General features: G+C 43.1%; 1 protein-coding gene across 7 annotated transcripts in view; it reads right to left on the bottom strand.

The window, feature by feature from the left end:
* The window catches only part of L3MBTL3 (L3MBTL histone methyl-lysine binding protein 3), an 84,083-nt gene extending 67,355 nt beyond the window's left edge, over positions 1-16,728 (bottom strand). Inside the window, exons 1-2 of one of the 7 annotated variants that reach the window (XM_031054062.2) lie at positions 16,664-16,728; positions 6,529-6,640 (exon numbers count right to left, since the gene is read on the bottom strand). In XM_031054062.2, the coding sequence (XP_030909922.2) occupies positions 6,529-6,630 (102 nt within the window). In that variant the 5' untranslated portion in view covers positions 6,631-6,640; positions 16,664-16,728. The other 6 variants (XM_031054058.2, XM_034060939.1, XM_034060941.1 and 3 more) reach the window with 6 other exon arrangements.
* Between the last annotated feature and the right edge of the window lie 207 nt (positions 16,729-16,935).

The following is a 16,935-nucleotide window of genomic DNA, read 5'->3' as shown; positions in this document are numbered from 1 at the left end:
TTCACTAACACTGAGAAGGGATCCTGCAGCACGCTCCTGCTCTGTAAGTATGGCTAAAGACAAACAACTTTAAGTAGGATCCTGGGCTGTTTACAGCCCCCTAAATCATAACTGACAAGGATTAAAATCCACGCCATGACCAAGGGGCAGGGCTAGACCTCCTCTCACTGGGTTGATGCTGAAAACAACAATCTTTGATTAGTTTTAAGATGCTTCAGTTACACTACAATAGGCTAATCCTGAAGTAACAGAGTAGAGACAACAATTTGCATCCAAAAGAAAAGATTTTTTCCTATCTGGGCAGGCATAAGCAGGAAAGGATTACTACAACCTTAAAAAAACACCCAAACAAACATTATCTCATCACTTTTGAACTGAAAGCATACATATACACCGTTAACAAGAGAGACTGATGTTTCCCTAGCAAATTACTGATACCTCAGTTATCTTTGCAGTAATACTTGTCTACTTTATTCTTAGACACTCCTCAGGCTCCTTCAATCCCCGCCCTCCACCCTGAATGCTCAAGAATTATCTTAGTACCAGAGGGCTTCTCAATGATTTCTCTCCATTGCAAACTCAGTCTGCCTTACTATCACCACTTGAGTGGGAAACTACAGCGAAACAGACTTTCTTAAGGTGACATATACATCAGCGACAGAGCCAGAAGTCAAGGCCTGCCAAGATGACACTTACTGATCCAGAAACAAACCTACAAAGCAACCCTCTCTAAGTTAATTTGGCCTGAGTATTTCTAAATACCAAACACTAATACCTCATGGGGAACCCAAGCAAGTTACAACTAAAAAATAAATGGCTACCTGCCAAAGTTTTAGTTCCAGAAAGTTGCTCAGCCCACACAGGAAAACTGTGGTAGAAGCAAGTGCAGCACTAAGCTTTCCTGTATGGGATTTACCTGCATTAATCACAAAATTATCCCTTTTCCTTCCTGAAATCCTCTGCCCAATTATTTACATGTCTGAAAGCATCCACAGCAAATGACACAGTATGTTTTGAAGTAAAATAGCAAGTGATCCCTTAACTGAAGACTCTACCATGACTACACATGAGGAAGCCCAACTAAAGATCCAAAGGTAAATCTAATCCTGGCATTTCTTGGCTTTGAAATTTTAGCTTAATCGGGAAACTTCCTTTCTTTTTTTTTTTTTTAAGAAGGTAAAATAATTTTATGATAATACAAAGTTTTAACCAGAAACCTATGGCAATGAAATACCTTTGCACTAAAAAAGCACTGTGCTTAGTTATTGCCTGAGACACTACCAATATCTCTGTCATATAATCCTGTGAAAAAAAAACAAACGTGTTTTCAAAATGTTAATTATCTTGAGCAAGCTTGAATGCAATTTCAGAATGGGCAGGTGGAAGAATGTATCTTAAGGCCTTGAGTTGTTTGTTGCACGTATGCATCCAGAAACACTCTGAATCACCATTACCTTCTTTACAATGCAGCTGGAAATATCAAACACCAGTGATCATTATTCCACCATTCATGGTCCACTATCATAGTTATTTTCCTACAGTATCAGCTGCCCAACCTTATTTATTTATTTAACTTCTTCCTCATGGTTTTTGTTGGTTTTTTTTTCTTTCCCTTCAAGCACAATTTGCAATCTGGAAATAATGACCAAAATTCTGTCCATGCAGTATATAATAGCTCACTTTCCAAACACAAGCACTAGAAAACTCATTACAAAGTATTTCATAAACTTCTGTCACTGCAGTAGGAAGTGACTGTAAATTATTACAGCTTTTCCAATTTAATGAGTACATTTAAATCTTGAAGTGATGGTGTTACTGTGTGAACTCAGCACAGAGATTGAAAAAAAAAAGAGAAAAGAGAAGTGTATTTCACATTTACATTCACACCATGCAGAGTAACTGGTAAGCACTGATGTTTTTCAGATGAGCATACATTACTTAGCCTGCCACATGAAGGCATTCTGTAATTTGTAAACTATTTTAAACTCTACTGGAATTCAAGTTTTCTGGTTTATTTAAACATCTTCAAAGAACTAACATACAATGCCAAAATTTTTGTTCTCAGTCTTTGGTGCATCATACTGTACAATTTTTAATTCTACCTATCCCTCCTGTAATTGGAAATTCTAGTGTTTTCCACAACCTGTCACACAGCATGCTCAAAGCAGCATTCAAAAAGTATTAACTATTTTATGACTATTTGTGCTAAAGACTTTCAACAAAATCTGTGTGAGAATGTATTTCTACCGCCTTCTCCAACAACAGATAACAAAAATTTAACCATTAACACTGCCTAAATTAATAGGAAAAGAACATTTCCAGCATTTTACCAATGTGGAAACAGATGTAAGCACAAGAGAACATAGCATGGCTGAGAATGGAGGTTTGGTATCTGACTTGATTCCCTTGCTTTGATGAGACTGGGAAGTGAGTGCCCCCTGGTGCATAAACGTCTGATAGGCATGAAACCACCCATCGGACTTTGTAACAAAACCGAAGTAACGCATTTTCCTGTTTCTGATTTAGTTGTTCTTCTGTATCATAAGAAAAGCTAAATTTAAGCAATAAGAAAACACTAAGAAAAGTTATTTATGTTTCAATCACTTTACACTATTTAAAACAGTTTTTCATTCATAGATGAAATTACATTCAAAAAAATGAAGTGGTTCTTAAAAAAAATGGTTGCTCAGATAGACCTACCTGGTAACCTGACAAGGCTGGATACTGATACGGCACACAAGAAAGAGATTTCTTTAAAAGTGCATATGTAAAAAGAAGCATGAAGCTTCATCATGCAAGCAGTAAAGACAACCAAACGCCATATGACTTCCATGACTAAAGATAAAAAGTTCAAGTAGGTAAATCCCAAAATGTCAATATTAAAAAGTAGCATTTCAACATTTTTGTGTACGTTTAACTTAAAGCATGCTCACAAAATGCAGTTTAAAATACAGTTTTCCCCAATATTCTATGAAGAAAAGGGACTAAATGTGAGAATATAAACAATACATTGGCTGCAATGAATAGTTCAGCCATGGCTTATTATGATAAAAAACACAAGTACTCTAATCTATTACCAAGCTGTAATCTTTGGATTTGTGCATCCTGCTAGTAGTGTTTTCACCGGATTTTTCAACTGCATTTCAATGCAAATACATGGTAATGGCTTAATAACTTCACTGGAATAAGTCTATTATAATTTTTGAAAGGCACATGCAAGCTTACAAGAACTAACTGTTACATAAGGCCATTTTCTTTAGGTTCAGGACAGTATTAAAATACTCTTGTTATCAGGACAGTTCAGGTAAACCATCCACACTAACTCTATTCTGAGAATTCCACAAAGAGCAGAAAATATCTTCCACGATCACATTTACAGTTTCAAGAGATTAGTCACCCTTTCAACCATCAGTATTTCAAAGCAGCCCTGAAAAATGAATTGTTACAATTATCTCAAAAGTTTAAAAATCCTTACTATTCTAACAGCTCAAATTATTTTGCTATTTATATAAATGCCCAGTCTTTCACTGAGTCTTGGTGCTCCCTGGTCCAGTGGTCTCTTCAGGCTAATTCTGCATTGTTAGAAAATATTTTTCCTTCAGTCAGTATTGGAATGACTCAATTTCAATTTCATCCACTAACCCCTTGCTTTAGAAGACCAGAATGAGCTGTCTGGCCAATTCTCTGTATCTTTCATCATTCTGGGTACATTACCATTGTACCTCCAACTATGTCTTCCTTAAGGGTCAAACAATCTCTGTCCACAAATAGGTTTTATTTCCAAATAAAAACGAAAGACTGAAAAACACCACAAGCACCTCCCCACCCTCCCAAAACCCCAACAAAACAAAACAAAAAAAAATCCAAACAAACAAACAACAGAAGAGCAAGCTTAAAATGAAGTTCATGCTTTTCCTTGAACAGGACATTAGTAAGAACCTTCTTACACAATTTCTTGATGTTACCCTCAGCTAAACCTCCTGGTCTCTTCCCTCACTTTGTATGGAAGCTTTCCCATTCCTCACCTAACTAATGACCTAAACTTTGCTTTGGTTTTGTTTCTTTTGACACAGAGTAATCAGAGCTGAACAAAGCAGGCACCAGTGATTTATAGGAGATTGTTGTATCTTCCCATATTGTTCTCCTTTGTATTCCTTGAACATTTCAATATTACATTTGCCCTTCACACAATGTTGCTTATTAAAACAGAAAGGAATTTTAAAAGGCTGGACTTTCAAAAACAAACAAACAAACAAAAAAAAACAAAAAAAAAAAAACAACAAACCAAAAACAAACAATACATTAAAAAGCCCAGAATTGGTCAGAGATGTGGAGGCTGATGATAGCCTTGGCAGCAGCAACCAGGAGATGGTGAAGTCTGAAATCCTGACAGAAGTGAACAAAATGAATACTGAAACAGCACTGGACTTCAGGAGAGGCAGATTTTGGCTTGTTCAGAGATCTGCTTGGCAGGATCATACTGATGATTGCTTTAAAGAGTAAAGAGGCCCAGGAAATCTGAATATCTCTCCAGGGAGTTCAAACCAGCAATGATGCATGCCAATGTGCAAAAAGTTAAGTGAAGTTAAGAAAAGTTAAGCTAATGTAGATGAAGGCCAACAAGAATTAACTAGGGACTCCTGACTTAGTTCAAATGGAAAAGGAAGCAAGCAGCTGGTGAAACGGGAAATGTTATGCAGAGAAGGCATATAATGATATTGCTGCAGTGTACAATGATGAAATTAGAAAACCCAAAACTCAGCTGGAGAAGAAACTGGCAAGGGCAACAAAGGCCTCTGTGTGTGTACAGCCAGCAAAACAAATCACCAAATTGGAGGGAGTTGCTGAAGGGCAGGTTTGTCATTCAGAAAGCCCTCTACAAGATGAAGATGCGCTACAAGATCTCATGAAGGTCTGCAAATGCACACACAAGGCCCTGCACCTGGGACAGGACAGCTCTAGTACAGTACACTAGTATAGCCTGCAGGGCAACTATCTGAAAACAGCTTTGCAGTAGACAACCTAAGAGTTGAACATGAGTCAGCGATGTGTCCTGGCAGGAAAGGTGGCCACAAGCATCCAAGGCTACTTTAGCAAGAGGGTAGCCAGCAGGTCAAGGGAACTGATTATTCCCCTCTAACACTGATGAGACCATACCACTGTGTTCAGTACATGAGAGACACTGACATACTGGAACAAGTCCAGCAGATGTCCACCAAAACTAGTGGGGGCTACAACAGATAACATGCAAGGAGAAGCTAAATGAACTTGTTTGCTTGGTCCTAAGACCAGGAGAGATTTTACTGCTGTCTTCCAGTAATTAATGGAAAGATATAGAAAGGATGGAGCCAGGTTCTTCTCAGACGGGCACAGGAAAAGGACAAGAAGTAACAGACCCAAGCTGCAAAAGGAGAATTCAAATAAGTATCAAAAAAAGCCCAACAATCACTATGAGGGTGGTCAAATGCCGGAATAGGTTGCCCAGACAGACTATGGTATCTCTAACCCTGCAGATAACCAGCTCTGTACTGGACAAGGCCATGAGGTCCTTATGGTGTCCTGAGGTCCTTTCCAAAGAAAATTATTCTGTGAATCTATTCTATGGTTCTGTGAATAAGAGAAAAAACAGCAACAACAACAAACCCCCAGCACAAACACACACTCGCAAGATATATCTACAGATTTTCAAACTTTTCTGACACTTCAACAGAACTTGTATCAGGCACCAAGAGATAAAAAGTTGTTTTAAAAAACACAGTTTCTTGTGAGATCCCTTTAAAAAAAAAACAAAATTATGATAAAACCTCATCAATGTTAGTCTAAATGAAATTATATGAAAATATTGACTATAATCAACAGGGAATAGGCACAAGAAAGTCTCTAATATCGAAGCTGTATTTTTAGCTAATGCATCAGATGATATCTGACGACACAGTAAAAAGTATCAGATAAATAAAAAATATTTTGAAAACAAAGCTGTTATTTCTTCAAAAACTAAAACCAGAACGAAAAATGTAATTGAAAGTACTATTCCAATGTAATTCAAATTTCTAAACTATATCAAAATCAGAAGCATTCACTTTATTCATTTTTCTAGGCACCCACATGACAAAAGCACAGAAAAAAAAACACCTATTTCTAGAAATAAAAAGAACTAAGAATATGAGATGTTGAGAGTCAATAACGGTATAAAGATTCTTAGTGATATGGTAATACAATGCTCTAAGTGGACTGAATTTTCACATTTTTGAGATTTCTTTTGGATTTTGTGCACTTGATTACTTCTGTCTATATCGTGAGGCAGCGCTAATTTATGCCTTCCTACGGGGATGACGGCTGTCTGTGCCAGCACCAGAAACTGAATCAAGAAACTCCAGAGCTAAAAGCTAACAGGCTACAGGCTCTTAACTCGAGCTGCAAATTCATGTTTTATTCATAACATCAGGTACCTACACACCAGCTTGTGAAATGCATTCTTTCAGCATTTAACATTTTTATTTCACTTACTAAAAAAATTACACATCTTACCTTTAGGTCACTTCCTGGCAAAGTACCTATGCCATCCTTCCAGTCCATAGCACTAAATACATCAAACTCTTGACCATTTCCACTAGAGGCAGATTCATTCATGATGCATATACTAAAAAAAAACGAAAAGAAAAACAAACAACAAAAAGAAAAAAAAGATTTTTATCTGAAAATGCTGTAAGTGGCTTAATGCTTTTATCACCAGACATTCTTCAAATGAACTTCATAGTCTAGTATCAAATGTTTCTGTCGGCATACCGGTAATGTGAATAACTGATGACAGTGCTGATAATACACATTAATGTAATAAAAGGAGAAATCTTCGAAAACCTTAAAACCTGTTTAACACACTGGGAGGCTATTAATGAGGCTATATAGAAAAGAAATGAGAACTTTCAAACTGCAGATAAATTGACAATGGGAAAACATACCTCAAGTAAACCTAAAAAACCCATTTGTTCTGGAGAAAGCAAGACCAGAGTGCATGCCTAAAAGAAATACATTAAGCACTGATTAATAGACCTGCATTCCCTTATTATTTGATCACATGCTGCTGCAAATGCTTCACCCAAGTTCAATCTGAAATTTCAAAATTAATTTGAAACTGTCTTTCATTTTCACCATCTGACTCAGGAGACTCAAACACTCCTTGTACATACAGTTTCACTAAATCTTGATTTGCATTTGTAAGATTTATTTACATGGAGAGAAGCACATATACACCAAAGAAAACTACTGCTTTGCAAGACTTTATTTTACTAGATCCCTCTGTTTCAGACCAGTGAGAGAATATTCAGATATACTGGATTTGAACATCCTTTTCTGTGGGCAGAGCTTAAACCAAATAATTTGCACAAACAGAAGTATCTAACACTTGCCACTGACCCCTGGCATTGGCCCACCGCTTGACAGCATCAGCTGCACTGAATTGCAAATGTAGCATCCAGTTTTGACTACGATCAACTTCTTCCTTTCCACTTCCTACAAACCCAGGAATCTTTGAATCCATGGCCTAGCACCTAATTTACTGTCTGTTCAATGTGAAATCTGACTCATTCATTTTCCTCCTGAAGAACTTGTGTGCTGCACCTAGCAGCTGAAATAATTAGCAGAAAATTAGCTCTGTCTTTGGTTTGTGAACTATTAGCAAAAACTCACCCCTCTGTAAATTTACACTTTCTGAACCTCTTCACAAATGCTTTCTAAGGCTCATACTCCGTCTGTAGACTGCAAACTTTTGCTGCAAGTATCAGTATTTGAAATTCAAATAGGTAGAGAGCTTCCTCAGTGCTTGACCTTGTTTTCTAAAATCTAATTTCTAACTTAAGGTCCCAGTCCTAAAATCTGTAAATATCTATTAATACGCTCTGGAAATCTGGATTTTCCACAGAAAAAAAAAAAAAAAAAAGACTTAGTGGTATTTGTTCACTCACAGATAACAGAAAAAAAGATGCAAACTAAGCAGAAGTAAACTCAGGTCATCTAGAAGCCTTCTACTGAAAGTCTGAGGGGAAAAATGCTTAGCTAGTTAACTCTGTTGCTTGAAAAAATTATCCAATTTACATTATTTTAATCAGAAAAATTGTACCAATCACTGTAATACCACCACAACAAACAGATACTACTCTAGTTTTGGGTCTACACCTTGTCTTTTGCCTTGGTTTCCTACGTATTCCCAGCAGAATCCTTTAAAACCCAAAAAAACACCTTATTCTGGGAATACTTCGGTTACACTAGAGCTGCTACACAAAATCAACCAGGTAACAGGAGCTGGACCCCAGTCAGTAACCACTGCTTAGGGTGAAAGCTTCTACATTCCCCTTTTCATACAACAGTAAGGGTTTATAGAAGGCTCTTCAAGAAAATTTTGTGTATTTTACATGACAAGCTTGACGTTAGAACCACATGATTGTGTCTTCTCCATCTCCAACTTCAGTAATCCTCTGTGAGAAAGTAGTGAAAACCATACCATCAATGCACAAAAAAATATTTTAAAATATGTCAACAAATCTAAACAAATTCAGTGCAAACTGAGAAATTCCCTAAACCAACAGACCTTATTTTTTAAAAGCACTCCCAGGCAACATCTGCCACGCTACCTCAGGGCAGCTTCTGCAATACAACTTGGGCGATCTCTAATCCAAGAGCGTGATACATTGCAGAGCTCAAGCCCACCAAGCATCCAGTCTTCCACACAGCACCAGACCAGCTCAAGCAGTCTTCCACCAAACTGAACTGGAGCACAATGGCAGAGGCGCAGACCTTCTCTCAAGAAGGCAAGACCCAAGCTGCTAAAGAGTAGCTGAAAAATTACATCTATCCAGAAACCTGTGAAATTTTGAGGATCTGATGGTTTAAGCACATCAGTAAACTAGTGCTTATGATGGGTAACAAGCTCCCCATGATCACCCTGGCTAAGCAAATACAAAGCTTCATTCTGTATTAACTGAAGTTTCTAAGTAATCCTAAATTACTACCCTATTTAGAAGACACTTGACTCTATCCTCCTGTGGTTTATCCATTAGAGAAAACATGTTCCAATGGTTTCTGCAGAAGGCAGGGCAGAAGATGGGAAGAGACCAGGGAGGCTGTGGGAAAACACTTCCCAACAGTGGCTGCTGTCCCATGCAGCAAGGAGCAGCAGACAGGCATTCCATCAAATGCTGGTGTCTCTCAATAGTGCCAAGCTTGTTATAGACACACTTTGCAACAGAAACACTTTCAAAAAAATGACATGGGAAAAAAGAAAATTTAGAGCCCAGCATACTGAGGCAGGATGCAAACTGTGAAAGTAAAAAAAAAAATAAAAATTGAAAAAAGTTCAGGGCATACTTCTCTCAAGAAAATATACAGATTTTAACTTATTTACACCTAACAAAGGGTCCTCAGGTAACAATCAGCAATAATAATCTATTCCAGTGTTTGATAAGGTACTCATTAGTGTTTTCCTTTTAAAATTAACTCAACATCAAAGACATAATCTGTACTTTCACACACTGCAGCCTTCAGAAGTGCTCTTGGTGGAGATGAAAAGGTCACAGGGCAACGCAGATAGAAATTAATTTACCAAAAAGAGTAACATTTAACAAAATATCTGTTTCCAGCTTTGTTGAATTTGAACAGATAAAAGATAGGACTGTTTCCCTCTGCTAATAATAATGTGGAGTGAGATAGAGACCAATTAAATTGTTACAGCAATAAGGTACAAAAAAAGGATGAAATCATCGCAATATATACATCTAAATCACAGAACAAAGAAAACTACAGAACGTCTTATCTACTCTTTTTTTTTTAAAGCTCTGATGTAGTTCTTTGAACCAGTGTAACTCTTTCCATAATGATTTCATTTGCTATAATTTCTGTTGCTACACTTCCAGAAAAGTAGTGAAAATACTCAAATAACTAGATAAATAATAATACTAGGTTAACAAGGCAAAGGAACTACAGTACTGTTTCTACGCCTGTCACTGAATGACATCTAACGTGAAGGAAAGGACATAAAAGTAAGAACTTGGAACAGTCATCTTCCAAAAGCATCTCCAAAATCTATTAGGGATGTAGCTGTATCTCAGTCTTCACAGCCATAAGCTGTAACTTTTATAGAGGAGTTTGCTACATGTTAACATTTCAACATCAACTTTGATTTAGACATATGTAATAAATGAATTAAAATAAGCAAGCATGTAAGATAAAATTAAGACGTATCTCTTAGAAATAACTTTATTTTTGCCAACTGGTTCAACAGTAAATGAGTCCCTCACAGAGGACATAATAACAGCACTAAAAATTAGATACTTTCATCTGGCGAAACTCTCCAAAGATGTAAAGCGAAGAAATAGGAGAGAATATGCCAATTAAGCTTACAAGTAGTTTTTGAAATAATTACAGGGTTACGTACTGAATACATAAAAAAGTAACAGGATACTTTTTTTCAGCTTTAAAAACTACCTGACACCTAGCCAAATTTTGAAAATCTAAGATGCTACCTGTGAAATGTCTGTACGATTTCTAACCAGCAGGGCCAATGCAATACCAGGTCACTGGGCAGCAGAGAGAGGAGATTTCAGCAGCAAAGCCACCAGTCAGGACTGCCAGACTGGCATAACCAGTCTGTAATGGAGTGTCTTTTCTTTTCATGCATCCCTGTGTATTTCTATTTTTACTTCAGAGGATTTCTGCAGCCACCATGACAGGACAGCCTAGCAGATTTCCCCCATGCTGGTCCTTTCCCCATCCAACAGCTCTTGCGAGAAGAGGCAAAACCGTATGTGGAGCCAGAGGAGGTCTTGGTCAGTGGCACCAAGGGTGACGTCCAAGGAACGAACAGAGGACCTTGTGGAGACTAGACGTGGTCCCTCTTCCCCACAAGGCTGGGTGACACCACCACTTATGGATGTTCAGAAGCAAAGCCAACAGGTGAGTTTTTTATCCTAACATCATAGATGGTTATTTTGGGCACCTCCAAGGGGGAGGGCTGCTTGGCTTAGCACCCATGGGCTGAAATGCCGCATTTTCCCTAAACAATAAATCAGGAAAACAAAGCAGATCACAGGGGGACAACTTGGTGTATCAGATCTGCAAATATACTTACTTCTAGACACCAAGGGACAAGTGGATGCTCAGCTTCAGCTTTACTTGACACATATGAATGTGAATACTTACCAGGGCTTACTTGTTACATTGCTGAAGCCACACAGAGTAGAAATACCCCTCACATCTTAAGCTGCCTCTACTTCAGAGAGACTTTGTATTAAGCTAGCTTCATGATGACAGCAAAACCAAAGCCAACTCACTGTAAACCCAGAGGGGAGAGCTCTGCTTTTTTTCTCCCAATCCCCTCTTTAGCTTGGGTGCACCCAAAACCTGTTTTTATATCACCCTTCATCTTTTTGCACCTTATTCTTCACTGAAAGAAAAACAACCACAACAGGAACAGTTCAGGAAATAGTAAAACGCTTTGAGGCTATCCACCACATTTTAATATACACTTTGCTTTATACCTGTTCAATGATTCAACTATTTTTATGTTTAATTAAAAAAAAATATCTGCAGATGACACATCTCCTTCCAAGTCTCTTTTTTTTTTTGTTGTTTAGGAACTACTTTACCAGTTCTGCCATGTTTCTGTTCTGTACATTGAAGAGCTGTCTAAGTAAATTTTACTATTTTACCAGTTGCTTATGATGTTTATTACCAGTAAGTTAATTTAAAGGTACATAGCTTCTATACATACTCACAAAGGGACAACAGCTTAAAAATCTTTGCCATTCTTAACACTTGTTACAGAAAACTGACCAGATTTCCAGTTGATGATGTCCCTTCAGCATTATTTCCTCTTCTTTATCTGTTGCTACTCTTCTGCCTGCTACATTCTCCAGGGGTATTGTGTCTGTTTGTTCCTGCTTCCCAATACTTTAGCTTAAAACCTTTTTCCTCACAGGACAAATCTGGACACAGATGCATTCAAAATGCTGTGAAGCCCATGTCTGCACTAGTGCTAAAGGAGGTTCATGCTGTTCTCACCTGAGTCCTACCTTTGTCAGCAAGCTAACACAGGTATTACTGTAGCATCACTTGAAAGAAACTGGGTAACGCAGTTACATGCAGCTTCATCTACCATCTCATTTTCAAATATCCACAGAACTCTACAGTAACAAGAGTTACACAATATCAAAGCTATCCCATCATCTAATGAAACAAACCACTAATAATTTTCATCTTGTTCATAAAGAACCTGTACTTCACACCAAAAATTATTTCCTCTGCAATGCTTTCATGACTCCTTTATTTCTGTCACTGTCTGTGCAGGCCTGGGTGGAGGTTTAACCTACTCAGATACCAATATTTAAGTACAACAACTCTGAAAAGTCTTGGTTTCTCTTAACTCCTTGAACCAGGCACAGAAAGTTACAAAACACTTCTGCCTTCATGTATCTGTGCCCCCTTTCCTGTGCAGACACCTTCTTGAGAAGAACTGTGATGCACCAAATTTTCTCACTGAATATCTATCACCTGACCTATTTCATATTGTTTTTTTTTTTTTTTTTTTACACAAAGCTAATTCAATATACGTCTGAAGGCTCCTTTTGTCTGACTGGTGCACTGCTCTTCCTCTTCTGTCAGTTCTCGGCAGCTTCCATGAGCTCTGCTGTCCTTTAGCAATTAATTCAACTTTTTCTAGCTCTTAAATACACTCAACAGGTTACTGTATTTATAGACCTTCCCTTCTTCCTCAAAAAGAGCTCGATTCTCACACTGTGATGAGCGGTCCTACTACTAGAGCACTAGTAAGCTACAACCATGCACACACGCTATCAAACTTCTCAGGAAGCCCCATGCCAGGTAATCACTGGGTCCTCACACCCACCACTCACAATCCATCATCCTACTTACCAGCAGTATTTAAAAACCCAGACAGCAAATGGAATAGCCCGCAAAAAGTCAACAGCCTCTGCTCACAGAATAGGCGATGCCCAATAAAACTGAACAAGTCAGAGGAAAAGTACTCATCACATAATCATTTTCTTAAGTTGCTACAACTTTTAAAAGCAACAGTAGAAAAACTCATTAAGCTGAAGGTGAAACATACACCACAACAACACACAAAACCAGAGTTCACTGCAATTGCCCAACTGTCAACAAAAACCATCCAAGATGATTGGTTTGGGCACTTTCACTAAAGCACCAGTTTAGGAGAAGACTAACTGGATCACAGTCAAAGCTGCTGAAGTCACACCAGGAAAAAACGACTACCCGCACCACCAGATTTAAGCAGAGTGCTTTACTGCGTTCAGCTGCCGGTTTCAGGGAGTTTCTCTCTGACAGATATTCATCACACAAACTTCTGTGAACCTGATAACTTCCTTGGTAAAACGCACCAGTTTCCTGAACAGCTTTTAAATTTGCATTGAGAAAACTGTGTCACGATCCTGAACGCAGACTATTTCCGAGAACAGCACACGCTGAAGTTTTTGTATCCTGAGTTTTATTTATGCTCACCACCTGATTTTTAGCACCCACGACTAAGCATCCATTCATGAGCAGAAACAAATAGCAAAAATGGTCAGTCCAACACCACTCAACTATACGAGGGAAATTAAAAGGAAAATAGAACAAAAGTGAAAATGCAACTCGTGGTACCCTTCACTGTAAAGCTTACACACCCCCCCATGCTATTAATTAAGCACAGGTAATTAACACCACGGAAGAGGCTGTGACCCTCACCCCCCGGGGAGGCTGTCGCATCTCCAGGGGCCTCCTTCCCCAGCCGCGCTACCCGCGGTCGCTCGCACCGCGCTCTCCACTGGGACAAGCGACACGGCCACGGGGCGCGCCCCGCGCCGCTCCCCACGCAGGCCGTGGGCCGGGCCCACCCGCGACGAGACGGCTGGGAGCCGGCGGGCCCGGGTCGCGGCCGACCCGGAGCCGGCCCTGCCTGCCTCCCTCTCGCCTTCCTTCCCTCTCTCCCTCCCTCCCGGCGCGGCGCAGCGGAGCAGCCCGGCAGCCGGAACGCGGCGGCGAGGCCCGGCGGGCGCGGCCGCCGCTCCCCGGCGCCGGCAGCCCGCGGCCTACCACCAGAGGTCCCTCCTTGGCCAGTTTTGCGGCGTGTTTTTGCTGCACTTGAAACTTTCTGGAGAAAACCCGGGCTCAGGTCTGCGTCTTCCCCAGGCTCGGACAGAACCTCCGAGACAAAAGCGCCCGCCCGGCAGCCTCCTGCGGGGAGCGCTCGGGGAAAGCGGTTCTCAAGTTGTTCCGTTTCTCTCCTGAATTTGCCTTCCCCCACACACCCCCTCCGGGGGCAATTAAAGGCAGCTGAGGGGGAGTGCCCCTGCCCGGAGAGGGGGCGAGCGCCGTGCAAGGGGGTTGGAGAGGAACTGGGTGTTAAATGTTCCTGAGGAAGTTGCACAACGAGAGAGGGACTCTGCTTGTTTACCGGGTCCTTGGCTTTTTTAACTCCCCCCCCCCCCCCCCCCCCCCCGCCTCCTTCCGCCCCCCCGAGAACGGGATCCGGGAAAAGGAGGCTCTTTCCTAGTGGAAAGGGAAAAAAAATATATTTGAAAATTGAAAAAATGTTACCTTCTCCTCCCTCCTCCCCTCCCCCAGCGCGGAGGAGGAGGAGGGGGGCGAGCTCTCTTTTTTTCCTAGGAAACTGCTGGGGTTTGCTCCCCGGCCCCTCGGAGCCGATCCCCGCGCATCCCTCGGCGGTGAGGTCGCCCCTTCCCGCGGGCGGGGAGGGCATACACCGCCCCCAGAGGGCTCGCCCCCCGCCGGCCCCTCAGCCGCCAGCGCCCGGCCCCGCGCTACAACTTTTTCTCTCACGCTCTCGTGTGCGCCCGCTCCGACGGGGAGGGGGGGAAAGCCATGGCGGTGGGGAGCGGGCTCCACTGCGGCCCCGCCGCGGCGCCCCCCGCCTCGGGCGCTGCCGCCCCGGCGGCCTCTCCCGAACCCCGGCCCCGGAGCGCCTTCCCGTCGTCCGCCTCCACCCCCCATCCCTCCAAAATTCGCTTTCCGCCTTCCCCCCGCCAACAAAACACCACCTCACACACGTTAGCGAGAACAAGTGTGCCCATATCCTGTTGTTATGTGCACCGGCTGCGAGGACGCCGAGGGAGAGATAGGCTTGTGCGCGGGGGCCGCTCCCCCAGCCCGGCCGCACTCCAGCCGAGAGCGCGCAACTTCACAGGAAAGCCGCGTCCTATTCCCTGCCCCCCCAGCCTTCCTCACCACCATCACCACCACCCCCCTAGCAAAATGCGCACTCACGTGTATGTGCACTCACACCGCCGGCACCCCGGGGCAGCCCCAGGGAGCCCCCAGGCCGGCCGGCGGTGACAGACGCCGGCCCCGCCGCCGCCCGCAGCCCGGAGCGGGCAGGGGCCGTTCACCGCCGCCTCGCGTGTCTGCCGCAGCGCAGCGAGCGCCGCGCACGCACCGCACAGAGGCAGGAACTGAGCACTCGAGCTAAAGACTTTTTTTTTCGCCTCTTAAAAAAAAATGCCAGAAGCTTTTTTTTTTTTTTTTGGTATGTGCATGTGTGTGCAAACTTTCCCCAAAATGGCGGAAATTGGGAGATGATTATATTTTAAATATCTCTCGCACACAATCACACAAAGTGCAGGAGCGACGGAAAACACAAACTCCGCTGCGCGCTGAAGAGGCCTTCGCACACGGGAACCCACGGCACATTCAACCGGTATATCCCGGCAGCCGCCACCTCCCGCCGCTTCCGACCGAAAAACAACCCGGGGCTCCTTCACACCCCTCTCCGCCGCGCATTGCCCCCTCGCAGCCCGCACTTCTCCACGTCCTTCAGTCTGTGTGAACAAAGAGCCGGGGCTGGAGAGGGGGGGCTCGGGTGGCAGCGAGCCCCCTCCCTTCTTCCTTCTTTCCATCCCCCCCCTCCTTCGCTCCCCGCCCGGCGCTCACGCGCACACCCGTGTCCGTGTCCGCGTGCCCCCCCGCCACCCCGCCGCTGCACCCGCATCACATTGTTCCCAACAGCGCGTCGGTGCCCCGTAAGTGTCATTAAATGGAGCCAACTGACAAGCTCATTGGTGGGGCAAGTCTGCAAAATGTCTCTCCCCTTCCCTTCCCCCTCACTTCGGAACCCACTCCCCCCCACTCCCCAAAAAGGCCCCCCCAACACATTTCCACAGCTCCCTCCCCCGTAGATAGATATATATGTACATACACATACGTGCGTGCGTGCCCGTGTGCGTATATAAATACACAGCGCATACATCTACCCATGTACACCCTTCGTGTGTTTGGGAAGAGAAAAAGAAATACCAGGCACCTCTCTCTTTCTTTTGTTCCTCTTTCACACTCGCACACTTATGATTTAGTGCGGTCCCCGGTGCCCCAGCCGCTCCCCAGCCACTTGCGAGTCACTTGCCCACTTTCCCCAGCATTAACTTCCATCCTCCCTGCCCGAGGTGGTGGGGGAGAAGCCCCCTCCCCTTCCCCAGATACGTTTCGTAAGGGAGGGAGAGGAGGTGCGCCTCTCCCTTTATCTCTCGCGCTCTCTCCCAACTTTCATCCTCACCAAGGGGGAAAATCAAACCCCATCGCCAGCCTTCGCCGCTGCCGCTCCCTGCCCGGCTGGCGGATTAGCTCGGAACCCGCCGCTCCTTACCCCCCCAAATTCTCTCTCTTTTCTCCGTCTCTCGAGTAGTTCTGACAAATATGGTCCAGGGCTGCGGGCACCAGTGAGCATGCGCCCGCCGAGCCGGGGCTGGGGAAAGGGGAAACGGCCGTCGCCGCAGCGGCTCTTCCTCCCTCGCCCGCGCTGCCGCTGCGCCCCAGCTCCGGCAGCCGCCACTGGCCACCGGCCACTTTCGGCAACCGTCACCCTTCCCAAAACCCCGGCAGCAGCCAGCGGCTCCGGCGGAGGTGCATCATCTTCCC

This window comes from Melopsittacus undulatus, chromosome 3 (genome assembly GCF_012275295.1).
Source record: "Melopsittacus undulatus isolate bMelUnd1 chromosome 3, bMelUnd1.mat.Z, whole genome shotgun sequence".
Lineage (NCBI taxonomy): Eukaryota > Metazoa > Chordata > Aves > Psittaciformes > Psittaculidae > Melopsittacus > Melopsittacus undulatus.
Note: the sequence above shows the minus strand (reverse complement) of the source record. Positions and strands in the feature narration are given on the sequence as shown.